Source organism: Varroa jacobsoni, unplaced genomic scaffold (assembly GCF_002532875.2).
Source record: "Varroa jacobsoni isolate VJ856 unplaced genomic scaffold, vjacob_1.0 scaffold_1327, whole genome shotgun sequence".
NCBI classification, from domain to species: domain Eukaryota; kingdom Metazoa; phylum Arthropoda; class Arachnida; order Mesostigmata; family Varroidae; genus Varroa; species Varroa jacobsoni.
In genome coordinates this window covers 92,058-119,664 of record NW_019214229.1, presented here as the reverse complement: position 1 = coordinate 119,664, position 27,607 = coordinate 92,058, and the positions used below count along the sequence as shown (strand labels likewise).

Genomic DNA, 27,607 nt, shown 5'->3' with positions numbered 1-27,607 from the left:
TATTTAACGGAAATGCCAGATGTAAAAATCCAAACGTTTATTATAATTATCATTCGATTGATTTATGTAAATTGAACAAAAAAGTTAACTACGGATATGATTTTAATTACAATGATATATTCAGTCTACGTGTCTACTAAGCTTAACAGAAATAACTATGTAAAGGATCGATCTTTAGGGGCACACAATCGGGCCAGCACAAACGTCCACCATTACGCATTCCCAGGTGGGCACAACTGACCAAATCCACAGCTGCATACGCAAGGCGGGGACGAAAGTACTAAAAGTAGGCTTACAATTGGCAAACAGGCAGGCTTACTTTGGACTAGAGATAACTGGAGATAATTTTGTTGTACAGTGATGGCTCAGATCACACGGATGGTTATAAATGGTACATAGGCAATGCCGACTTGTTCCTATTATCGATCGTTTGACATGGGTCGCTTTAATTTCGTCAGTTACTAACTAAACTGAAAAATGGATACGTAAATGACACGTTTCTACGTGTACGTTATTTTGCCCCTATTTGTGCTCATGTCATGTTTTTTTCATTCTCTCGCACTGTCACATGGGAAATTATAATCATCGTAAAGCTTTCTTTATTTATTTTTTATTTTATTTACAACTGGTATTGCTTTGCGAAAGACGTGTACGAAACATACTTGTAGTAAAAATTTAATACGCGACCTATGTCGCCATATGCAATATAATTCCTAAAAACTTTATAGACAAATAGTTAGCCACAATTGCTACATATCAACCATATCCGACAAGATTAATGGATACGTTTCCAAAGTATATTAGAGAGGCTAATAGTGGCTAGGAGCTCAAAGTAATTTAGAATTGATTTGTGAAATCATATGCGTTATGACGATTATAGGTTAATACTGATCGCTATCTGCAAGTGAATCCCTCTCCACCTAAGGATTCCCTAAGTCTACCTGTCTCAAGCTGTAAGCCTACTTTTGCCCTTTCACATATAACATAACGTATATTTAAGGAAAAAATATGATATGACTCTCACCGTGCCTAGTTCTATCTAGTGGCAGTGTGTGACAAAGTCATCGAGGTTACACAAGATCTGGTCGAGACATAAATTACAAACTATGAATTAATAAGTTTTAGTACAGCTTATATGCTTGTTTGAGATCAATTTCTTTATATTCCTTACTATCCTTTAAGCCGTTATCTTTGTCGTCGTGGTGTCCCACCTCGTGAGGGCTCTCAGTATGCCGTTTAAAGAACAGAGCATCTCCTGCAATGACAGGTGCCTCGACGCACAAGTGAAGTACATAGGCCACACCTGCGCTTAGTAGGTAAACGCCTAGTGAATCACGGACCTGCATATAGAGACAAATATTCGGAATTTATTGGAAACATTTCTACATATAAATGATATCGAGTCGATACTTCTATGTTATCGAACTATTGATAGTAAAATTTTGAAATCAATGGACAATAATAGTTTTCATTTTCCTTGAATCAAGACGTCGAAGTTTTACAGAACAACTACAACTATTCCAAATCAGTTTTACTTATAACTGAAAGTTGACCACAAACCATTCGAGTGTGAAGCGCCTGTTGAGCCGTCGCGTTTGTACCGAGGAAGTATATAAGAATCGGATAGTGAACAAGGTAAATTGCATAGGACAGTTTACCCAAAAACACTAGCGGAGTACTCGACAGTAACGACGACAAATTATCTAGAAGAACACGATAAACAAATGTAAAGCGTGTCAACATGATACCGTAGTTATTTTTTAAAGGTTAGAGTATATCCTTCATTACATCATATTCTATGTTGGCGGATTTAATACATAATCTCTTAACCTTAAGTTTTATCTGAAGCACTAAGTAAACATAATAGGTATGCAAGTACCTAGTAATTTCATCGCCTACTCTAACAGAACCGCCATACCTATCGTAGTCCAAAAGCACAGAAAAGATGGCGGGAGGTAATAGTATAGGAAAACAATACAGCGTTCTCTACAGTAAATCCATAGACGCTTAACGGTTTTCAGTAGTTTCGCAAATATTATTAGCAACATGTTTTTTAAAATCCAGAGTCTTTCCGTCAGGAAGGAGGCAGAAAACGCTGCCCGATGATTAACCGCGATACCTTTTGTTGCTCATAACGTAAACCTTTAAACATGTGTTCCTCTGAAAATATCAACATTGCAACTAATCCAAGAAATTAACAATACTGAGCGAGACCGCGAGTTATATGACATACATCGAACGGCTCTATAATTTCCGCGTATTTTTTATTGTCGCTTTGATCACTTCGTGAAAGATGTGAGGCACCGCTAAATTTGTTGCTCAACGGCAGCTTACGGCACATCTTTCCTTCTCCTATGTTTACGTATATTGGGAGCACCAGCAGACAACTTTTTTCGTTAACATATCAAAATATAGGGGATATATTACTAATTTAACACAAATCGAGCTTAAGAAACAACATAATTTTATAATACACTTTCAGAGTGCAGGAAGGATGCTACGTCTGTCAGGGTACTAGTCCTTTCGAGTCGTGAGCGTTATACTTTTTAGAACAGCCACCTGGAATAACTAGTAAAACAAATATCTAAAGCTTTTTCGAAATTTCCAACTGTACATGAGACTGATATTTCTTATTAAATTGAGATTAATAACTGGTAATATCCATGTTGATTTTGAAAGAGGAACTCAATACATTACGGGAAAGTCTTGCAGTGAGTGTATGAGTGTGTTGTTTATAAACATTTATTCGTTGCATATGGTAATCTACGAAGCCGTTGAAGTCGAATGCGTATGGCGAGGCTAGCTCAATGAGCTAATTGTACTGCAGTCTTTCATCGGATAAGGAAAACTAGCTTTACACGGTGCCCTAAATACTCCCTAATAACAGAGTTTATTACCATATTCAATCAGCCAACGCCACCGGACGGCAGGATGACCTCATCCGAGAGTCACGGTCTTGCGCTTTATAGAATCACGTATTTATTTTAGATATTTCATTAAAAACGTTCTTCAGTTAGGAGCCTAACCGGACTGGTTCTTGTCGGACAACATATCATGAAACGGCATGGTAATCATGTAAACAGCTAGTAACCCCAAAAAGCCTTATGTTTCTCATTATTACTGTCTGACAGCCCTTGCTAGCGCTGAGATATGAATCAGCACGGCAGCATACTTCATAGTTATGCTTATCATAACAATGCACTCAATAGATGTGCACTCCTCACCGAGATTACGCCGTGCTATAGTACACCACTGCTGTTTCTATCGAAGAGCAATATGTTTAACGCCTTACTGAGACGTTGACATGAGTTAAACGAAAGGTCCAAGCTGTCATTGCGGCCAGGCATCATCGAAGGTTACGCTTCATGGAGCTCATCACGCCCACTTTCTCATAGCGATTAAGGACTAATTTCATGGGCATTTGAAACTGCCTGTTTTCATTGTTGCATGGCGTTCGTGGGTAAGCGACGTCACAGTTGACAAAATGCTCCTAATCTCGAAGCTGGACTGTTCTTCTCTGCGCATAGCACCGCACCTCAATTCGCGTAAAAACAAAATAATGCGTTAGATGAACTTTGAGGACACTAGCCCACACACAGTCCCTACGCCCCAATGCAACAAAACATGACAAACATGAGCCGGTCAGCTTTCCGACTTTTTTGGTTACGCGTACACCAAGAACTGTCTCATTAATGTACTGTTACCGCTGCCCCGAAAATGGCATCCCAACAAAATATCTCGGTTGACGCACATCGAACTTGCAAAATGACGGCACCGGCACAACGTAAAACTGGAAGTCCACTTGACATTAACGCATCAGCTGTAAAACACCGGTCGGCTATATATCGATGTCTGCCACACATTACTGTCAGATCAAGGGTCAAACGTGTTCTAGGCGCGGGACCTTTCCGGCAAGCAATACCGAACTAAACAAGTTAATTTCACGTACGAATTTATCCGTACTTCTGTGATAGGGACAGCAAAAACAATACACTTCGCCGTCCGTTCTCGAAGCGGATTAAGGCTGTTGGAATATGTTCTAATAATTTTTCAATAGATGTCGCACGCTCGTTGTCCATGGCGTCGTCGAACAGCACAACGCATGTTAGTCTAGTACTTCTTTGCGACCCCACAAAAAGAAGGTTCTCCGGAGATCTGCTAAAACGTTCACTAGTCAAGCCAATATCTACAATAGCATTTGTTAAGCGACAACTGCCGCGCGATTCGTTGGAAAACGTTTGCCAGAATTTTGAAAATCAGTTCAACGTGAAATTTCCAATATTTTCATCTCTTAAAGGCCACTTCCTTAAATGTATGGGTGTGCAGAAATAGCAGCACTTATTCACTCTATTAGTCCAGATTTAAATGTATATTTCAAATGGAAGGGCAAACAAGATGGTCGCAAAACGCAGTTGTCTCAGTTACGGCCATTTACAGAGCTTATTCTATACCGTAAGAAAGAACACCGACTCTTTATGCGAGAAATCTTTATTAAGCATGTCGCCGCTTTCTTTGAAAAGGACTGCTGGCAAACATGTGGAGTGCAGGATCTTATTCGGTTCCCTTTCTCGCAACTAATTGTTTACCTCAAGCGACGATATGCCGATAAGATTAAACTGTTGTATACCTATCGGGAATCGTATGGACGAAAGTGAAGAGCCGTAGGTGCTGCCGGAATAAATTTATTCATATTGCACAGAACCCCCACTTTTCTTGTACCTCAGAATTGTCGTTTCTTTTAAGACGTAAAACTTTGCTCGATTAAACGTTTACTCAAATATTCATTGATATATTGGGATTTCCATAATTCTTCTATCTTTCGTCGTATCGAAGAGGCCGCCAAGTTGATTTACGCAAGTAGCATTACGACTACGGTGGAGATTTTTGCGATATGGGAAAAAAAACTACTGAAGATCTTATTTATCATTCCATGCCGAATTTCGCGCATCTCATCCGGGACTAACCCAAGGATAAGAACGTTTGTTCCAATCCATCAATATGAATTGTGTCACAAGTTCGTTGTATTTTGTTGTGGGAAGTTTTGAGACACAGTGCGTTACTGAGGTTGTGTATTTGTGATTGATCTTTGCGCACAATTAAATAAGAGACGTTATCAGATTATCCAATTGCACAAAGTGCCATCTTTCGAGAATAACATTAATGAAGATTACGCTTAATGACCATGAAGGACAGTGGAGCTTTTAAGTAGAAAAACAAAATTCTAGCACGTGCTCTTCTCTCGGAGTGCTATTGCGACGGGACATTGTAGCTTGCCAATTCAATATATGGGCAATAGGGGTTTATATTTTTTCTTCATCAACAGTAGGTTTTCCCATTACGAAAACGCGATTCGCTTTACGCTTGGATAATTCGATGTCCGTGTCATCTCTGTTCAGCCTCGTGTCAACCAAGTTTTCTATTTTTCTTAGTGCAAGAATGGAGCCGGCTACTATAGCTACCAACTGTGCATTAGGACAAAAATACTTCAGAATACTGCTAGCGGATCATCAGACAGGAGGTGTCGTTGTTTGTTCTCGCCGAGTTGTATAAGAAAAGCCTGAATGTTTATAAGTGAAGTTGTTTTAAGTGACTTAGACCAAACTTTTTCAACGGATAGAAATAGATTTAGTCGGATAGAAATCATCCCCAGTATCCCCTGACACGTATCTTCTCACACCACTTCGATAGTTCTTAATCGCTTCAAACTGTTCTCAAAACAGTACGAGAACGAGGCTTACGGGTCACAGCAGGGCGTCAGACGGATTATCTCCCTTAGAAAGATGCCCTATGATGTTGCCACGTTGAACATGTCCTATAGACAGGTGTGCAGATTGAACGGATTTGTTGTTGTTTTTCACTCTCCCATTCGTTACAACCCAGACAGTTTGCATAAATCTGAGTCAGTTACCATTGTCCGTTTTCGTCCAAGCGGTATAACCGCACTCGTTCTCGCTCAGCTTTGCCTAACTGACAGCTAGATCTGAGTCCGAAGAGTTTTTCGCCTTGCTGCCTATTTTAATAAGGGCTTAAGTCTCCTGTAAAGGCCAATTGCATGTTATGCAGTTGCATTAGGAAAGTAGGTAGCCGTAGATGTTCAAACTGAGTAGTCACCTTCTTTGTGGCGCAGTTGACCCTTAGAACACGCCAAACCTCTTCTTTACCTACAAGATGCTCTTTCACCTCGTAACTATCCTTTTTTAGCCGCAATAGGCAAACCTTTGGAGGGTGTGTGATTATATTTCAAAACAGTCTGAGGTATCGTGGAAAACGAAAACTTGAACAGTGCATCTATTAAAAATAGGCGTCCTAATCGTGAAGAGAACTGGACTGTGAGACCAACATACTGAAGTCATGTCGTTAGGTAACGCTACTGCCAGCCCACACAAACAAGGCTACCTCAAAAACGCCTCAAATTTGCCATGTTGGTAACCTTGATGCACTTGACAGTCATATTTGGGTCTATGTACAGCAACCCGTGTGAATTTGCTATCCAATGAAGACGCGTTTAGCGTGCTTGCCAGTCACATCAAATGCAATGGCCGACCCATAAGCACTGCCGATAACAACAATTATTTATTGCACATGAGGCACCAGTGACATTTTCGGATATTGCATCTAAAATCTACGACAAACGTAAGCAGCTATCGCCTGTAGAGGAAAAGAGATCAAACGACACATATCGGCGATTGATGCAGATGATTTGGTAACGCTAATAGCGTTAGCACTAGGGTCGTCTACCTTAAGGATCAACTTAAAAATTTCAAAGCTTCCGACGCAACTGATGGACTGCGTTGTTCACAACAATCGTTCAACAATCGTAGTTGTGTCGACATCGAGAAAAGCGAGAGTAGTGCGGTCTTTGAGCGACATTAAAGTTTTCCAAATTCTGTGCAACGCTCGGTCACATCTATGCAGATCCTGGGGGTACAGCTCTCATATCTCAATAAATTCTGTGCGAAATGAACGGGTCCAATTCAGAGACAGCTGTTGACGACATCGGCTAACGGTGATGCTGCCCTATCCAACCGACCTTTAGCAACGCAGCAGCAGAGAATCAAACTGGCTATAGTTCCGCTGTGTGTCAGAAGCGTTTGCTTGCGTATTTGCGGGGCTTCACTAACCATGATGAGCAATCGATCCTTCAGTAACCGTTAAAAAAGTCCAAACCTGGACATCGGTTCCATGTCTGCCGCGAATTTTATCAAATGGACAACACAAAGATAACGAGTTGTGACATTAATGATAATCTTGGAGCCAATTATGGAGAAAACCACAGCATCATTATATCAATTGGTGATGTCGGGCATCGACACCAATAAAAAGGCACCTCGCTATGTTTAACCGTTTGTGTAATCACAGACGTACACTAGACGCACACGAGCCAATAATTTGAAGTTTCTGAGCACTACGCGATATACGTGTATGCAATTACCTCGGTTAAAGTTTAATGCAAAGTGAGTAGCGGAAACCTCAGATGGCATTACATACCTATATATCGTCTTATTGACAACGAAAAGCTTTATTTCTATTTTTGAGAACCAAGCCATTATACACATCGCCAGTATGGGGCACTGTCTGTCAAATAACAGACGAAACTTGTTTACTTACTAGCGTTTCCTGTTGCGCAGGCAAAAATAAGCCAGGCAGAAAAAACTGAATAGACGTGTCGGTGCAATCCTGCGTACAAGGCATCACCCCAAGGCGGGATGTCAGTATTTCTATACCAAAGGACAGGGAGAATACTGACTACGAGCGACGATCCCAGCGTTAACGCCCAAATGGGACGGGTCACGTACTGCAATAGCATAAACATTAAAATATATGCGCTTAAATAATATTCCAGACCAAGAAAAACAAGTGTTGTAACATATAGCTAGCAAAATTTAATGGTAACATCGCATAGTAGCTATTATCTGTCATATTGAAACACAAACTCGCACCTTGCCCCCACAAAGATCGGATGCCACTACACGAGAAAATTCTGTGGGCCTTCAATATAAAACGAATAACAGTATTAGTCAAATAGATTTCTGACCGTTGTGTCCGGCAGTATAAAAATCATGTAACGAAATTCGATTCCCCATATTTTTTTTCCAAGTTACGCCATAGACTACACATATTTTGTTTTTGTCTGCCAGACCGTTTTATTGCAGGGAGTGCGCTCTGTATCTTACCTTATTTGGTACCTGAAACACTTACAAGGCTAAAAAAATAACGATAATAATGTATCTGAAAACATTTTAGTAGGCATCGTAGAAGGACTAGATGGCCATTGAAGATCAAAGAAACGTAAAGTATTTGCCATCAATTACCAGGAAATCGAACTGTTCTTAGGGTAAAAGTAGTTTATTGCAGTAATCTGGAAGCGACTTCCACGAAGCACAATGCTAAATGTTGAAGTTCCAGCAAAATCCTTGGCTAGCTTGTTAATTCATTCCGTTGAAGCCTGGATGCCACACTTATAGCATTTTTACGGCTATAGTTCTCTACGGTCAATAGAATTTAACATTGATATTCGGAGTTGGCGTCTAAACCTTCTACATTTTTTTCTTCTATCATGATATCTCTGAATATATTATTCTAGTCCACCAGATATTTGAAGCGAGACAACTATCGGAAGCACATTAGGGCATATTGTGCAATAACAACAGCGGATTTTGTTTCCACAGTACCTTTATGATATACTACGCGACCCGTAGAAAAGGCCTTTTTTCCCTTACAATAAAGAGGTAAGTATTAAATTATAGTATCGAATATCTAAACAAGAGTGCAAGAGAATCTGCTCATATTTAGCACTCTTGACCTATATTAGCGCTCTTTTGACGTTTGAAGTTGTCGAAGTTTTTTAAACCATTGTAGTATAATAGAAACATTGAATCTCCTCCTCATAAACAAAATAGATTCTGCGATCTTCATCTATCCTTCAAAGATCATTACGAACGATTATTGTAACGGAGAGGTCACAGTTAAATGAGGTATGAATTTACAGTTACGAAAAAGTGCCTTATACGTTGTGGAATGCACCCTTCACTAAATGTGGATCTACGTTTTACACGACAGCAACTGTACCTTTATCGCTCGTCATACAAAAGACTTTGGCTGAACAACTCCCCAATATAGCGGTACTTTTTAACTGCCTTCGAGGTTTGGTCCAATCATCAACTAAATTTAAAATTACTCTAATCCCTTGAACGTATTTCGGAAAACAAATGTGAAATGTTTATGGGGAACCATTGATTTTAACAAAACATTTTCTTATAACTTACCGATGGTATCTTGAGATTTTTATGACGTTGCGCGAGAAATCCGGTAAGAATACCGGCACCTACCATCCCAATATGAGTTGTTGGCAGGAAATAAACATACTTCGACACACGAATCAATTCACTGTAAATTGAACGATGGAAATTACGATTAGGTACGGGCAGTATTATTCCAATGAGGAATAACGTTTCTTATGAGATTAGTATGTTCTAAATAAAAAAAAAAAACTTTTATAAGTTTCGTTGGATTATTTTATTGTATTAAACCCTTTGTAACCAGTTCAGCCTATAGAGCACATGACATAAAAAATAAGTTTATAGTAGCCTAAACTATTAGGGAACTCATTTGGGGAAAACGAATGAGCTATATCTTGAAAAAGTTGATTCTAATTTCATAAGGTTCAAGTATCAAGATACCTGGGATAACAACGCATCCCAATGCCTGTCCTATGTTGAGTAGAAAAGCCGAAAATAATATACTATATATATATAATTAAATGTATGTGACGACTTGTAGGGGTAAAGTCATTAATAATCCGGCACACACTGGGTATTCGTATGACTAAAAAATAAACCCAACGTATAAATGTCTTGGCACTTGGTAAAAAAAAAAAAGCAATTATTCGTACAAATAGAGCCATTAAGAGTACGCTAAGTTAGAGAAGCTGTTTTGGACTTATGAATGGTGAAAACTTAAATCAGCGATCATTTATAAGCTTCTACCTGCGAACGCGTGCAAGAGGATCGTGCATGAGATCGAATGTATTGGCCTGAGGTCCAAACACCTTTAATACTTCTAGTAGAGCCAATTTAAATAACAAGATATTCTAAGAACTTATGCGACATATCATGTTCCATTTAGGAAACAATTTAAAGGCACCTGAGGCAACTTGGCTTCGCCGAGCTCATTAAAGAAAAAAGGTCGACCACTCACGTTTGGTTAATATTAAAGCCCATGAAAGGCAGTAGTTGAAGAAGGTATGTCACGATGGCTATCGCAATTCCTGTGAGGCAGAAGATGGCCACGATGAGTGCAGTCATTAAGCGAGGATAGCTAGAAAATAATTAAACGTACAGTATTATCTCTAATCTTTGGCCCATGTAATTCAAGATGCCATAGGTAGACTTGAAAGCGATTAGAGCCAGTAGAAGAGTCAACGCATCATTCTTATTTTGTTCGTATATACGAAGCAATAATCCGCTATGTGTATAAGATCTGAAACGCAACTTTAAATTGTCCGCTACTCCTACCCATTCCGTAGTCACGGGCGCATGAAGAAAAAACATGGCGGAGATCATTCTGTACTTTTATCACACGAGAACAGTAACTAACACAAAGTTATACGTTTTATAGTACCGATGTTTCATCGCATCTTTTTTACGGCAGTCGATTTGCAACTGTACAATAAACTTCGTAAGGCAATATGCCTCAAATATCACGCGGCCTCATTGGCGGCGGCGCGCTGGCCGCTAACTCTAATCGGGCGCCTCGACCTTGGAAATTTTTCAGTCCCAAAAGCTAAAGGCTTCGGAGTTTTAGAACTTTGAACTTTGAATTTACACGTTTAGACAATACAACTGTACTTTCATAAAGCTTGCTTCTAAACGAAATACGGGAGTGAAGCTTGTAAGTGCAGCGATAACTTATGATTGATGGTGGACGTATCTGCAGTCGACAAACAGAAGATTTGTTGAAGATTTCAGTCGAAGGAGGCTTCCACTTGACTTAGTGGCCTCAATTAAGGTTCACTAAGCCAGCTAGAAGGCCGACGACAAATATATTTCTTTAGTGATATTAGTCTAATAACAAAAATCAGCAATATCTTCAGTCATTGTTGGTATGCTAATTATCATTATAACGCGTGTATACGAGTTAAAAGCAATGATCATTCTAACAACCTAGAAACAAGTGAAGTATAGCGTATGAGCGCCTAAAACGTGCATTATTCATTCAAAAGCACATCAACATAAAATCTGCACGTGTCACAGTTATGTGCGTACTATCCCGTAAACCCGATGGCCGTACTCCGAGCAAACGTTTACATTAGTACTATCAAGTTTAAGCTGATCTGGAATATAGTATTTTTTGCACTGCTAATGCCTGATCAAAATGAATGTCAGGCATCGGGTCTTGTTAGTGCTTGTGTTTATTCATGAAAAATTCTGCTGAAGTACCTTCAAGTGAGAGCACCTATCATCATCACTTGGCTAAATGTTCTCTAAATAAAATCTAATTAACATTGTTCTAATAATAAACATGCAGATTATTTTACAAATAGCAGCTATAATAATTAAATAAATAGTATGTATTGACTTAGATGACCATATGGAGGTGGAATCATAGGCGAATTATAATTATAATGAATTAAATACTGCATCGCGCAAGGAAAGAGCCTTCTTATGTAATGGAATATAAAAGTATATAAAGTAAAAATATATAAAATGCTACTTTTTTAATACTACGAGCTTAATTAATTAATTAATTAATTAAATTTCACTATGGGAAATATTTTAGATATTTCAATAGCGGGTCTTACCTTGGGTAAAAGATCATTATGGGAAGTATCATTAGAACTATCTGGTAATCCGCCGAGATGTACCATAAGTGTGAGAGGCACTGAAATTTAATCCGTGTAAATAAAAAAAAAATCTTTATAAGTCTGTGTTTTAAAAAACAGCCTCGGTACAATCAAATCGTGCCGATAGATAACTCCAAAATATTCCCCAAACTATAGGTACTACTTAATTGGGAAGATGTAACAAAAGTTGTAGTTTGGCGCTCGTTTAGGCTGACTCCTACTGGGTGCAAATTTCAGATACCGCACCCAGAAGAGGTGATTTCAAGGGCTTGTTTATTTAGAAAAGGTCACTTGGTGTTAATAAAAAAAGGAAACGTTGTCCACACACTGAAATAACTCGCTATGTAGAACATAGGTGACGAGTGATTTGGCAGGTTATCAAAAACAGTAAATTTGGATACTTGCCATATGATTAATAGCATCAGTGTTCACAAGTACCAGAGGCACCTTGTACCAGCTATCCTTGCAGTTAGTGAACATCCGAAAATGCGTATCGGTTAGAGGACCATGGACGATGTACGGAAGGGCCAGTGCCACCACCAAAACTACTAAAGCTGGCAGCATTAGACGATAGTACCTGTTCAAAGTAATTATAAAGTTAATGAAGAAATGTTAGCAAGGAAATCCTGCGGAGTAGTAATTTATTAAAAGGAACAGTGCAGTACCATAAATTGATGATGATACTAGCGTAATTTTCACAAAAAATGAATGTTTCACTATGTGTGCCGGGTTTATCCGGTAAAGTGGGATATAGTAGTGTGCAGAAGCCTTTGTAATATATTATATTGGATAAACAAGAAACACAGTTCGACGCGTGTCTTTGATGGAGCACAATTGTTTTTTGGATAATACATTTAGCAAACAATGTAGCGCATATAATGTTTATAATCATCATCTTTCCCTCATCTTTGGGTGTGTTTATGATCGCATCCATTCAAAGCTCAAAGCGTATGTGCGCTCTTTTTCTCGCTATTCATATGTATGTATATGCATACATACATAAACAGGATACTTTGTCTAAATTCGGATCATTTATAGGCTGTTCTTAGAACTGTATCTAAAGCAAAATGAATATTTCACAAATTTTGTTGCATGTTTATTCAATATAGCAACTGTCTGCCGCAATTACATCTTTATTTTGGAACCTAAACCACCTAGTAGTCTTTTTTAAATGATCCTTTTTTTCAAATAACTTTTTAACACCAATACTGCGTCAAGCAGTACTGGTAAGCTATTTTGCTTGGTAGATTGCCTAAATATGCTGGCTAAGGATATGTTTTACACTGATAACAGGCCAGAAGTCCCAGATTGCAAGGGCTCAAACGGTTATCTAAATAACCCAACTGACAATTAATATTTTCCTTTCTGAAACGGTCGTTAAATCTCATATAAAAAAATACAGGTGTGTCAAAAATGTTTTTTTTTGATGAACTTTAAATCTAAACTGTCCACAGGCTTTTTCTGTTCGCCTCCTCAGTTTTTAAGAGCCACATGAAAACTAGCAATAACGTGAAGGGTCGATTTCGAATAGGAGTTTCTAGTTTCGATGACGCTTACTTATAAATAGAAGTCTATCTATGCTCATATTACGAAAACGGCACCGTATCTTCCAGCATGACGGCTCTGTTGCTTTTTTTCCAGCAAGAACTGGATTTTTTGTACGCTTTTTTCGTACGCTAAGGCTTACGACAAAAAGCCCGTTCAAGCTTTTGCAGGAAATAGAACAGGCAAATAAAAAAAAAACTCTTGAATTTTTACCGGAGCATTTTTATTCGGCACACTAGGTACACGGGCCATGCAATATTTTTTATTAGCACTTCGAATATTATTCATAGTATCTTGTTCGTAGTATGCCTTCGTTGAAGTTCGTGGACAGACGATTGGCCTACACATACATGTATATCTCGGCACCCAAATGAAAGTGAATTGTAACTTTAGCCGCAAAAGTGTCAAACAATGCTGATATATCATTTATTCTTCGGTGTTCTTGCGGGTGGGCCTGATAAGCAGTTCTGGTAGCAAAATTTAAAATCATTCCTTTGGAGCTAGCCACGAACATTTTTCAAGAGGATAAATATATTCTCGTAGGTCCAACAGAACAAAATCATTTTATATCGTCGCTCTCATCAATATCAAACAGTTGATGGTCACCTCTTTGTAAACAATCTGATCTCTGTGCATGCATAAAATGCTCACCTTCGAATAATGGAGATGATATAAAATCGCAAATGTGTCGTTTTCCAGTGTTTGTCTTTCGCCACGTACGTGAAACTCATGATGAAACCGCTGGAAAAGTAATGTCGAAGGTTACAAATTTTTGTACTTCTTCTGACACAGTACAGAAAAAGTTTGTGATGACCTTAACATTACCTAGGCGAAAAGAAAATTGCATTCGTGCTTTTCTGACAGAAACAAAAGAAATTCATAATTTTTTTTATTAGTAATAATACCTGGACACAAAAAATACGGATACTCCTAAGAAGGCTCCAGTCGCCGCTATTTGGAAGAAGATTGTCGTCGTCACATCTAAAGCTTCCTTTACGGTAACTAGAAGATTTCAAATATACAACGTATTAATAGTACATGCATACGTCTTAGCGATGCAAAATTAGAATATAAATCGTGCAAATTTTGACGCTATATTTGAGCTCTTGACAAATAAAACAAGTAGTGCTATTGTATTAATATGTTTGACGCGCTGCCCATCATGGTCTTGTTTCGTCTGATGTATCCCGTCTACTTGCCACAAGTAGTTACCAGAAGAGAATTTATTACGCTTAAATCCTATTTGTTATTATTTTGCGTTCCCAAATTTTGCATCAGAACATTAGTTCGTCCAATGCACCCCAACTCGTTATGAAACGACCCGATAAAGCATCATACGATTCAACGGTAAACATAACATAGTATAGTTCTGAATAGTTTTCAAAGGCGAAACGTTACATATTAGCATTATGTGATCTACTACTCTAAGTGACTTTCATCGACCATGCAGCGAAATCTAGATATTACGGTGAGATATATAAGCCTAGGGCGACGTTCACTCAAACATCTAAGCCAAGTCTACGATAAAAATTACGAGCAAAACACGTACAAATTAGAACAAGAACCACTTAGTCATACAGACAGCGCCCTCTGGACACAGATGTTTGCGACAGCATTTCATCAAGTGTTTTCTACCCGCCGCTATACGCTTATTTACGACTCACATATTACGTATGGGTCGAGGAGGAGATAGCAATGTCCCAACACTATCCAATATGCAAGGAGTGCCTTGAGTCCATGAAGAAAGGTCATCTGATTTGGATTGGTTGTGACCAGCTTCCTGTGATTACGTATTGCGCTAAACACTTTGACCCACGGTCGTGCTTCGAAGGTCACAAAAAAGAGTACACGTTTTAAAAGTTAATATTGTATAAGTTAAGGCATCGAAATATTGTAAGTCCTATATGCAAAACCTAAAAAATCTTTCTCAAATTAGAAACTTAGCATACTCTAGATAAGTTACGTTCTGTTTGATCACACCTGGTGTAGTGTTTTTTGGGACTGATTGACAACTTTAATAAAAACAACTTAGTATAAGTTATCTTTTTTAATATTTCCTGTACTTTTCGCACTACAATGCCCTCATGCAATTTTCCTGTATCATAAAGCTCTATCACAGGATTACCCAATCTACTCATAGTGCTTTTTTGGAGCAATGTTTCCGAAGTAGTCATGCCGTTGGCATTAGTAAGTACGGTGGTAATGTAGGTCGCAAATGCTCATATATCTGCTGTGTTGACGTTCACCTAAAACAAAGCATATTAAAAGATTTCGGAATAATGGGGCCATCGTTCGACTCACCATCGTTGTATTGGGTTGGAGCAAAGGTTAAATAATCTTCCCCTATCTCTTAACTTATTTTTTCTAGAAAGAAATTTTCTAGTCTCAAGATAAACACCTCGACCAGCCAGTTTTTCTCGATTCGGTTGCGACTCTTATTCACCACTGATTGGAAAAGAGGCGATTTGTACGCATGAAGTATGGAGAACAAGGCGAGTGTAGAAAAATCTCTTAAACAGGTCATTGAAGAGTAACTTAGATGACCTTTACTATGTGAGGTCTAGTATTGCACTGGAAGAAATGCGATACCTGTCTTTTTTCCTAGTGATCTCCTTTCTCTCGACCCAGCTCTTCAGTTAACAGATCGACCATAGATACCAGGACCAGGCTCCATACGAACTAGTTGTCGCTCTGCAGACCGACGTTTAGTTTACTTGTCATTAAAAAAATCATAGCTGTAGTTTAAGTGGAAGGCTGATCACTATTCATTGGGTTTAGCGCTTTTCGAATCTCGTTTTGCTCTACTGGGAGAAAAGCTGTAGATTCGTTTTGGCTGTCTTCTCTCGTCTTTTGGGTTCGAGGCCATCGTGGTGCGATGGCCATTCTCCTGCAGTGAGCTGAGCTCGTTGGTGCCCGACCGGAGCGGCGATCTCGCAAAGAAATCTACTTCCGTTTTTTGGCTTCTCCTTTTACTTTAGGCAACGTGTGAAGTTCGCACAATGATCCGTCCCGCCACAATTATCGCGGAAAAGCCACTCCACCTTGCATTACGGCCGTCACAACGGTGATGCTTCGTCGTGACCACCTCGAAGAATAAATTCGAACGATCTATGGCCAATCGTCTAAGATCGCGGGCAGCGCAAAAAAGACCTACTCATTCATCGGGTGAGTAGTCCATCTTATATGCAGTTTGTCCCGTTAGAAGACCTTGTCGACAATGGCGTCGTTTGCACCCCGCAGCACCGAAGACATCGGCCAGTAAAACTCTGCACAGGTTTACTAAATACAAAGTTGTCCCTAAAAGCCCAGTGCCACTATATTTTTAATCGGGGTGCGCCTGTAGTAGGCCATTCCGGCCAAGGCTGTAACCCCGTGCTATTCCTCGAGCGTTTGTACAACAGCTCGAGAATCCCATCGCAACATATCTTCTCGCTAATCCGAACGTCGCCTTTACGCAGAACTTAGCGTGCCTGAGTATAAAATTTTGCTACACCAGATCAACGCCATGTTGTAGTTTCCTGAGAACCCCTGCGAAAGAGACCATATCATCAATATTCCGAAATATTACAGAATGTGACGACTTGATAGGGGACGCACTATTACTTTTGATGGTTGCAATCACCATGTGTGGTAGGTTATAACGAATGAACAACCAGTTTCGTGATCTTCCTGAGGAGACCGCTTGTCTGTGTTCACCAGAAAGCAAGGGATCGGGTCGTGGTATGCTCATTTAGGGAAACGACTTCCGAAGTAAGTTTCGTTTAGAGTTTCTCGATTTGATCGGGGAAGGGAACCCAAATCATGCAAATTGCCACTTCAGTTTTCCTAGAGGCAGTACTCCCGTTCTCGCTAATCTCCTGTATGACCCGGAATATGAGCTGGTCGACTTTTCGCCTGCCTCAAGCCTATAGATCTGAAAGACTACGCCTGCCCATGTCCCATGATTCTCATGGTCATCCTGTCATTATCAAACTGCGCAGGGGATAGGGATGCAGTGTGTTGGGAACAGGCCACTTTGCAGCTCGGCACACTGTCGAACAACCGTAGGTCCAAAGCTGGGCCTTCTACGATTATACGCTAGCTAGCATTGCCGCCCAATTCTCTTCCGCTCATGAGGTTCTTGATAATTTCAGGTTTCATTGGTGCGACCCGACCCTTCGTGCAGGTAGTGGGGCTTAATTTGTCTAGGAACGGCCTCACTGCTTGGTTACAATCCAAATGCACTTCTGGAATTCCGGACGTCATTTGCTTCACCCGACCATGCAATATTTTATGTAAACAATTGTCGCCGTTATTTTTCCCGTTAGAGTAGTGGCTTAACTCTGCAGCTAGTTCGTCATCTCCGTGACAGTTTCTGGAGCTCCGCACCAAATTGTGAGTCAGGCTTCCCTGCTATCGCCGTACTTGGAGATGGAAGATCTTCCATTAAAACCGCTGTTCTATCATAAGGCCAAAGCGCGAGTGCACACAGATCTCTTTTTAACTGCCTTGTCTTTCTCAAGCATTTCTCACTGGATGGGAGCTTTTCAGTCCGGCCAAACGCAAATAATAGCTTCTCTAATGGGAGTTGACTCGAATTTGGGTTTGGCCGTATCTTCCGGAATTACCTATCCCCTTTTCCGTTTTTTATCACCGTGGAAACACTTTTTGAAAGAATCCCATAGGTTCTAGATGCTTACCGATGTTGAAATGACTGTAACTCATCTTTAAGGTTATTCAACAAGTTGTTTGCCGGCCGTCTGCCCTCAAAGATGCTTTCAAATGGTCTTCGTCACCCCTACATGAAAACAGGAAAAATTGACTAGGTATCATAAACACACCTATTTTTCACCTGGGACATTCACCTTTGGATCTTGACCTCGGGGTAAAATTGTGTTCCCTGTACAACGAAAATTACAATACGTTTTATAGACATGGGGTAAGCATATTTTGGAATTGTATATGGAATTAGAGTAATAGTGAAGAGATGAAAGAGAAAAATGACGTTTACGTCACGACTCAAGTTCCAACCGAATAGAAGGCCCATATAACAGATACTGATGTGCACCATCGTAACTTCTAAGCACAAAAACTATAATACATCATAAATTTTAGAACAATAACAAGGTTAACTGGCGGTTATTCTGGATGCTTATATATTGATACATCATCCTAAGGGTTCATATTATCATAGATATAAACAGATAAATTGTTAAAAAAAACTATAAGCTGCTCCATTAAGTTTTAAAAAGTGTAACATTTCTTACAGTTTAGTCCTCGGATGTCAAGCAGAGTAGACATTATCATAATAAATGTGAGAACGCAAGGAACAAAGCTGAAATAGTAGAAATTATCCAATTAGTTCGCAAAACTCAATGAATGTTTTTCCTACACATTTTGAAATAGCCACCACTGAAGTAACTTGCGATTATTCAATTCCAAATCAACTTTGCTGGGAAACTGTGCTTACGGTAAAAAGTTTATCTTTGATATTTCATGTTTTCAAGTTTATCTTAGCCGCGCAGTCCAAAGGCTCCTATTGTACGCAACTTGATTTTAATAGACGAATCAAATGGCTAATCATTGCAATTTATAGGACACCTACTTTATTACATTATTTAACTGACGTAGGCTTTAAGCACATATTTGGCTGATAGTAAAAAATATTTATTTATTTTTTGAAAAAGATACTCTTCTTTGTGATATATTGACGTTAAATTTAGTCAATGAGCGATTTAAGGTGGTCTTTTGCCTTACGTTAACTAAATTCTTTGAAACGGGTGACTTCGTATTCATATTGGAATGGCCTAAAATAACCTACGACCTAGCTTTAGATAAATGTTACTTTGCAATCATTTTTATTTAAAATACTAAAGGCAATCGGCTCTTTTTCCTTTATAATAATACCGATAATAGTAATAATAACATTCTTTATTCACACGATTTTTAATAATTATAGATCATAATATTTTTTAAAACGCCCTGAGAGTTTTGGTGAACTACAAAAGTGTGTCAGCATATATTGTATAACGGAAATCAATCGAAAAAGGTAAAACGTACGTTTTTTATGCTCTAAGTGACGATTCTGAAAATATACGAATACGTAGACTTAATTTTTACATGAATCAGCATTTCCGTAATTAATATAATAAGCCGCAGGGAAAGTATTATTCTTATCGACTCACATGGCGACGTAGTACACAGGATCTTTGTGAGCGTCCGTTTCGTCGTTGTGGCACGATAAAATGTCAGCAAACTGGTCGTAACGTGAAGCAACTGTGTTCCCAAAAATTAGCATCCAAATAATTAAATAACAAGCACTGTAAAGTACCTACGCTGCCCGTAAAGATATACACAAACAATCGATAGAATACCATATGGGTTAACTTCACCTATTTGTCTTTAAGAATGCGGTTTCTGTAGACGACACTCTACATGCACGGAAAACTTCTTATGTTTGTAGGTCAATAAGACTGATTAGATCTAAGACTTTCTTGACTTTCTGTCAGGAAGGGTAGTCAGAAAGACCGAGCGACTTGAAGCACTGGTAAAACTTCAATTAAGTAGATAAGAAATAAAAGCGTTGCAATTCAAACGTTATATCAGATAAACGAATTAAGTGGACCTTTCTTTACGATGATGTTCATTTCCTCTGCCGAGCAGAGAGAGGGTACGCAAAGTCCTAACCGAAGTCCTGGGCGATACAAGCTATCCTGATCGTAGATTAATGGTGGCACCGATTTTCGCTGTCGACAGTAAGATTATTTTATTTTAATACTTCTTTATTCCTGATATTTGATTTTCATTACATAGCCGTTAAAAATAGTCTTGTTGATTTCATTTAAAGGGTTTAGAATTAGTCTTTCCTATGTTTGACAGATTCGTTGAATATACGGTATGAAAAGTAAATAACTATTAGTTTCTGGAAATCCCGATGCACACAGCTATGTACAGTTCATAGAATCTCAGTCATAGTAGTACACCACGAACAAAGATTTTGTTTGCAGGATCAGTGGCATTAATAACATGCTAAAACACTTAACGACAAGCTTTTTACGATTTCATATAATTCATGTATCATACGGCAAGTCTTCAAGGTTGTCTAATACAAACATGAAAGCCACTTTGGATAGATTCAGGATCTGTTAAAAACAGAACTGTCACCCTAACTTGAACCAGAATTGCCAAACCTACATAAGTTAAGCACTTATCTTTCTTTAACCTTTGTTTATCGATTTTTAGAGTATCAGCATTCAGACTCACTTGAATGTCACCGAGCTTATCGACGTACTCAAGAAGAGTATCGTACGCTTCCCTACTAGGCATCACGTTTAGTCCGCAGTACTGGCCCATAAATAGTAGGGGTGACGACGTGTTATCGTTTTCCTCGTATGCCCGCGTTGAAAGACACTGGCCGTAGCTTCCCAACGACGTCATTGTCAGGTACATGATGCCACTGGGCACCAGACCGGCTGCTGTCAACACTGTAACCAAAAGAGAACGCGTTGATATGATGTTCAGGTTGAGGTACACTTGAAGCTTACTCCTTGTACAGTCGCGTTTAAGTTTCTTTTTGTCTTTACCTACTGCTGATACGCTTTAAACAACAGGTCTGAAGGCATCTCGTTCATGCAGCTGAGTAGAATTCAATCGAAGCTCAGGATAGAAGCACAGTATCCATTGCTTTCTTTGTACCTGTGGCACCTTTGATAAGTCCTCTGATGTCCGAGGCACTTTGACCGAAAAACTCTAACCTTTATGCTTTATGCTACAGCAACGCTTATGCATATCCTCTGGTAATAATAGAACCTCCAATTAAGACAGTCACTGTTCGCACGAATTGTCGTAAAAATGCACTTATCTCATTGATGCAGAATTTGAACGAATCAATCCTAAAGCTTCGTGGGCCTTACAATTATTTCTACGATCTTCGGGCTTAGTCATGCTAACTGAATGATCTTGGTGTTAGCAGCAAAGGAAATAGGCCCTCAGTTAGACATTTTTGTGTTGTACATATTTCAAAGTCATCGATCTATCTAACAAATATCTTTGACATATCATTTTATGGTAATAATGCTGAAAGGTTTGTCGTGTGTGACAGGTTCAGAACCGGGTTGAATGTCAAGGTCTTAGATTGTAACATGAGTAAGAGCCTTCTTACTTAACAAAAACACCGATTCCAAAAACAAGCCAATTTATAATTAAGTCGCAGTCATTCTTTACGACTTTTCCCTATATCTCAATCAGTTACTCAATTCTTTTTCACTAGGAACTTTTAGGTCTATTGTTGAAGAACTTGTCTAGTTAGTTTTTGAGAGCCTCTTCATTGTCGAACATTCTGTTATAAATTCTCTTTACTACTGGTTGGCAGGGGTGATAATCTGTTGCCGTGAGGTCTATGATGCATGCAGAAAAATCTCCAACATTTACAGGGCGACTTCAACGACCTTTTACCATGTGTAGCCTGCCATCTTTATGGAGAAGGATGATTTTACGTTATCTATCGAATCTTCTCTGGTGAATAGCCTTGTTCAGTCGATAAAACACAAATCGTTATTGGCCACATTTTTCTTTTCGAGCATTTGCCACTAGGATCCTTCTAGTGTCATAAAACGCAAATCACAGTCTTTCTGAAATAAATATTTAGCTTATCTCTAGACTTAGATATATCTGCCGGAGCTACGAACTGCTTGATCCGCTTGTTATTTAAGACCTTCTGCCCATTAGGAAAACATCATTTCTAACAATCATGTATAGAAATTTACTATTATGGCTGCGCGTTTCACGGTGCTAGACGACATATTAAAAACCAATGTAAGGTTAGATATTTTAGTGCGCCTCACGCAGTCCATAGCGCATCCAGACTCCTGATCCCTGATAACATTTGAGTTGTTGTTATCTGTAGCACATTGACTAGAACGGTGATAAGTCTGACCATCCGCGACAGTGATCAAGATAATGTATTTCACGTGAATTGTTTCGCAATTTAAATACTAATGGCATACAAATATAAGGTGTTATATTAATGTTTTGGGGCACTCTGTAATAACAAATAACGTACACACAGCGTACGGCTTTTTTCTAAGCACGTATCTAGACGGATTATTCAACGAACTTTTTCATATATGCTAAAAGTGCCATTCTCGACAGCCATGTTTATTCAATACAACTACCATTCATCGCGATTACAGACAGCGTTAATTCTTGCTCTGATAGCACAGATGAGATAGAAATTGTTGGACTCCCGCCCATACATAATATGCATAGCTCGGACATAATAAACCAATAAATTCGAATCTGGGCTGTTCGGTGCCCCCAGAATATGGTGGTATTTCTGCATTAATCGGCTGATTCGAGCCGGTGCAGTTTTCCATGGCATCGTACGTTCACTTGCACCAAGTCCCTTCACTAACAGCTTGAAACGGAAGGATGATTAAAAATGCACCTTTGAACGGCAACGACTGACTTTATAGTTCTTTCTCTGTCGCGGATATTCTCCGTTGTGGATATGTTGAAACCTGCTTATGTTCTGGCCGCAGCCATATTGGCACTATTCATTTGGGATAGCACAAAAGGCTTATAAGATTGGTGGAGTTTCGTCCATCAACTAGGGATTGTAAAATAGCCGATTCTCCCTCAAATGTTGAAACCGACGTACTTGTTCGCCACGAGAAGTATGTTGTTTTGTTATAGAGAAGACCGGATTACATCCGGCACCGTAGGTAGCAGATGAACGCGTGCCTGTTACGGAAAACATTGTCCCACTTTAGAAAGGTGTGTGTGTGTATATATATATATATGAGCAAGCATTATTCTATGAATAAAAACACGTCTGCGGCCAAGCTAGACCGTGCTTCAATTCTAATTTAATGATGTAACGAGTGCAAAAGGTGGAGAAACTCAGTTGAAACACATTCAGGATCAAGCCAAGCGGCTTTGTGTGTGAAAGTGCTATTCGTTACGATATTGTGAACCATTTACTTCTTTGTACTGACCCGCCGAGACGTTTCGGTGTTGACAAACAAATTAAACGAATTATATCTCCGATCGACGCAGGATGTCCCTACGCAGTATCGGGCTACTTAATTGAGTTAATGTCAAAAGTGAAGGCCTATTGTTCTTGTCGAGTGATCGTTACTGATACAAAGCCATCGTCAGAACAGCCGTTCGCTGGACGATCCACGTATCGGGCTGTTTCAGTGTGAAAGTAAGCTTGGATCTTTGCTATGCACGTCCAGAGAATCAAATAGCGCTCGCTATTTACAAGTAATGTCATACAATTAATGTCAGTAATAACATAATTATTACTGACTATTTTTTCAATTATTATATTGAAAGATGGCACATTTGCTCAACAAAAAGACGAAGAAGAGTGGATATTTGTGAAGTGATAGTTCGTTATATACAATGGTAAAGTTGAATAGCTTTTGTTGAGTCTAGACAAATCGCCTACGGTTATTCGTTCGCTCGGGCAATCCCAGTATTCAGTTCGAGCGCATTATTATGATAGATGATTATATTTCGGCCAAATAATTAATAATAACGAAGGGAGATAATTAAGTGGTCATGTTGATGTTGGTTTTATCAATCCTCGTTTGAATTTGCGTTTGGTTTTCAAAAAAGCCCCGGATCCTTAGATCCTGCTGCATCCTAGACGGCCCAACGCTCTCTTTTAAACGTCCCTATTAAGCACTTTCATAGAAACACGCGCAAATCTATCCAAAAATAATTTACGACGGTATAAAAGATACCGAAACGTTTTGCATGTGTTATCGCCGTAAACAACATAGCATATAGATGACTTTTTACTTGATTTATCAAGAACCCCCGAGACGGACAGTATAATTGGAGTTATATTGCTGTCCGTCGTGGTGACGGCAACAAAGCTCACTTTAGGAAACGCCGCAGCCAATCTGTCAACATTAGCAGTTGACAAAAGTTGTCTAGTACCAGTGACCGGGCGGGGACGATGTCAAGTTCATTCAGAATGAAAGCTTCGAGAGCCATGTTTTACAATAGTAAACACAATAAATCAATGATTGTGCAATTAGGAAACATCCTATTGTTATGTTATGGTGTAGCAAAAGAAACATCTCTAAAATGTGTATATGCTACATTGTTTAGAAACAATCGTATATCCACAGCTACAGCCTACATCTTACTTATACAGACCCTAAACAGTGATCTCTTCAACATTTCTGGCAGCAGCGAAGATGCTGTGCCGTTTACGTAAGACGCTTCCGAGACGTATTGTGACGTAATGATAAGTTCCGCATTTAAGCGCAGCCACATCACACAGGTGGTGAATGAATATTCGTCATATTGCATGCATTATATTATATTATATAGTATCTAACTATGCAGCTCACACACACGTTTCTGGAAAATGGGTTTCCGTGTTGAAATATATATATATCTATCGGGTAAGGGTTCAATTATTTTCTATAGGCTTTGATTAATTTCTACTAAAGAAATATTTATTTGAGAATTTGAATTATGAAACGGTTTTAAAGAGTTATTTCAGCCGTATCGTTCACTCTTATGTCATACGGATATTTATATGAACACTGCTCATAAATGCTTATATATGGCATTTTATTACAGTGGATCCAAATGCATAAATAAAAATTATACACGTAGTATACGTTTCAATCGTTGAAGCGTGTCGCTTTTGTCCTTAGATGATACGTGTATTTCTATGTGAAGGAAAGAGGCTATAATCAAAGGTGTTCGTTAGATCGCATGAGTATTTGATGTAGCGCTAGAACAGCCCGTGAGTGTAATTTGTTCTATTAAACCCCTACATGGTTAATAATTATCTTAAGGGATAATTAGAGAATAAGAGACGCTTTTTTGTTGTATTCCAAACTGATGTTTCGCTATTAAATGCGGGTGTCCCTTTGCCTCTGTCACAAACAATGACTATCAGTTGTTAGAACAATTGCATGTTCTCGCTTTTAGCCTCATCTTCGTGGCAGGCCTATCACCTATAAAGCGGACGCCATCATAGTTGATAACATATGAAATTGATAATATTTCTCGTACATCCTAAATACTCACTTTTTAAAGCCCATGGTTCACTTCTTCGTATAGCCGACATAAACTTAAGAAGAGACCCAGAGCACTCACTAGAGATGTCACTTTCAATGAAGACGTCCTGTGCAATCGGCAATATTTTTCGAAAAAGGAAAGAAGCGATATCTTTAAGCAGAGCACGTCCCTCGTCTAAACTCGCAGAGCATCCTGGAGCAAATACTAGTACACTTAGCATTATCCATGAGATCACACAACACACACTCATGGTTTCTATCGAAAAACCTGTAGGAACGCGCCCTTTCATTATGAACACTGTTTTCAACGAGGCACTGCGGTCGTGGCCCAATGAGCGATAGTAAAGCCGGTGTGCTGAAATATTTGTCATTGCATTAGATATGTAGCTTCCTTCTCACTCAACATTTGAGGAAGACTTTACCCGCTTTACTTTGTGCCGTCACACGCCACTTTATGCCGTACACATAGTTCACATTCACAGGGACGTTACGGACGGACAGCCAGATCAGACAGACATCTCTCGCGCGCGCGATTTCAATGGGCGCACGCGGCCTTCGTCCTCCTTAGTTCTTCCAGAACTTTTCTCAGCTAAACGACCAACACATGTTAAGCCGTTGCGAAAACCGATACCACGGTTTAATTGGGTATAGATAAAAAAAAATAATAATTAAACTACACCTGTTTGAACCTCTAAGGTTCGTGTTTACGGGCTGAATCGTAATCGTAAGACTATGCAGTCTATAAACAAGCAATGTCGCATGATTGGTTCATATGCGCTTTCCTACACTTATTTACTGCTTCACAGAAAAGAGGCAGCTAACATTTTTAGAACGGTACGTTTTCTGTATTTTCTTTTTGGGAGGTTGCGCATGCAGCCGTAACGTCTGAACGGTTATAGATATGTGTATCATATGAAACAATAAGACAGTTATATACTATAAAAAATTAATTTCCTTTTATTGGAGTGCTTGAATATCCAAGCCATCTAGACTTCAACAAGCTCTAAATAGGTGAGCTTCCATTGTGTAATTTATGACCCGTTCTGTGGCAATACGTTAGACGATATTAGTATAAAGACAAGCAGGTGAATAGACGGTAATCAACACAATCTGATTCTACATATTTTGATGCATTATATACCTAGCGCCTTTTTCTCCAGTCATAGCAACAACAGTGTTGAAATTAAAATTATTATATAGTCAAATCAATCAGAAAGGTAAAACTTATGTTATTTATATATATGGAGGTTAAAAAATAAAAGTTTAACTCATAAAATTTTCGTAATTTTAACCGCAGCAAAATGTTTGCCAAACCAAAATCTTCATAAGAAACATTTAAATTAGAAGGTAAATTTTAATGTTATGAAAAACTGATGACTGTGATTACAACTGAGGATACCTGATTAGGCTAGCTCGCTATTACTGCTTGACGAGGAATTCCGTATGTAAAACCAAGCTAAGGTCGAAATCGCGAGAGTGGCACACCAATTGAAGTATGTTATTTACGCAGGGAATTTCGTTGAAGATCTAAAAGTTACTGGAAAAAGAACAGCAGGCCACGGAACGATTGTTCAGTTATTGATTGACCAATAACACACCAAAGCTTGAATAAAGACGAAAGAGACAGCCGATCATATTGAAACGAGCTCAATGAAGCTAGTAACGCGGCAGAAGCACGTCTAGCACTCTTATCACGAAATACTGGAAGAGCCAGAACAAAAAAATCAAAGGACGGGAAAATAATCTGGAAAAGATTGATTCTATGTTAGTTTAACCTAAGGCATTAAGATAAAAAAATCAAATGTCCAAAAATTTCTGATTTCAGTTGCAACGACCCAGCATAGAAAACTGCAGAAGCCAACTGAAATAGTTAATTAGATGCTCAATAGAAAGTATACCGACAAGTATCCTTTAGCGCGCAAGAACAACTTCAAGAAAAATCAGGGCATTACATAATGAATTAAAATGGAGAACAAATGCACGAATTAGGATTACTGCCATTTTGAGAGAACCGAACTACCAACTAAACATAAACTGAACTTAATGAAAAAGAATTTTGTGAATACTACGTAGGACCTCAATATAGGTGCAGGCATGGAAGATGTTGAGTTTTTTCTACAGACTGCACCAAAAAACAGCTTCGTAAATTGTCAGGCATATTCTAGCAACGCTTTGCTAAAACTTACCGAAA

General features: G+C 39.0%; 1 protein-coding gene across 1 annotated transcript; it reads right to left on the bottom strand.

The window, feature by feature from the left end:
- Positions 1-22: 22 nt before the first annotated feature.
- On the bottom strand, positions 23-25,822 carry LOC111268876 (nose resistant to fluoxetine protein 6). The gene is made up of 15 exons (XM_022848092.2): positions 25,427-25,822; positions 20,630-20,850; positions 19,992-20,112; positions 19,552-19,642; positions 18,634-18,701; positions 15,052-15,210; positions 14,293-14,389; positions 14,039-14,128; positions 12,248-12,419; positions 11,801-11,880; positions 10,198-10,317; positions 9,267-9,387; positions 7,609-7,795; positions 1,561-1,703; positions 23-1,340 (listed from the first exon to the last, which is right to left on the bottom strand). The coding sequence occupies exons 1-15, from the start codon at positions 25,785-25,787 to the stop codon at positions 1,122-1,124; spliced, it is 2,250 nt and encodes a 749-aa protein (XP_022703827.1). The 5' UTR covers positions 25,788-25,822; the 3' UTR covers positions 23-1,121.
- Positions 25,823-27,607: the final 1,785 nt, after the last annotated feature.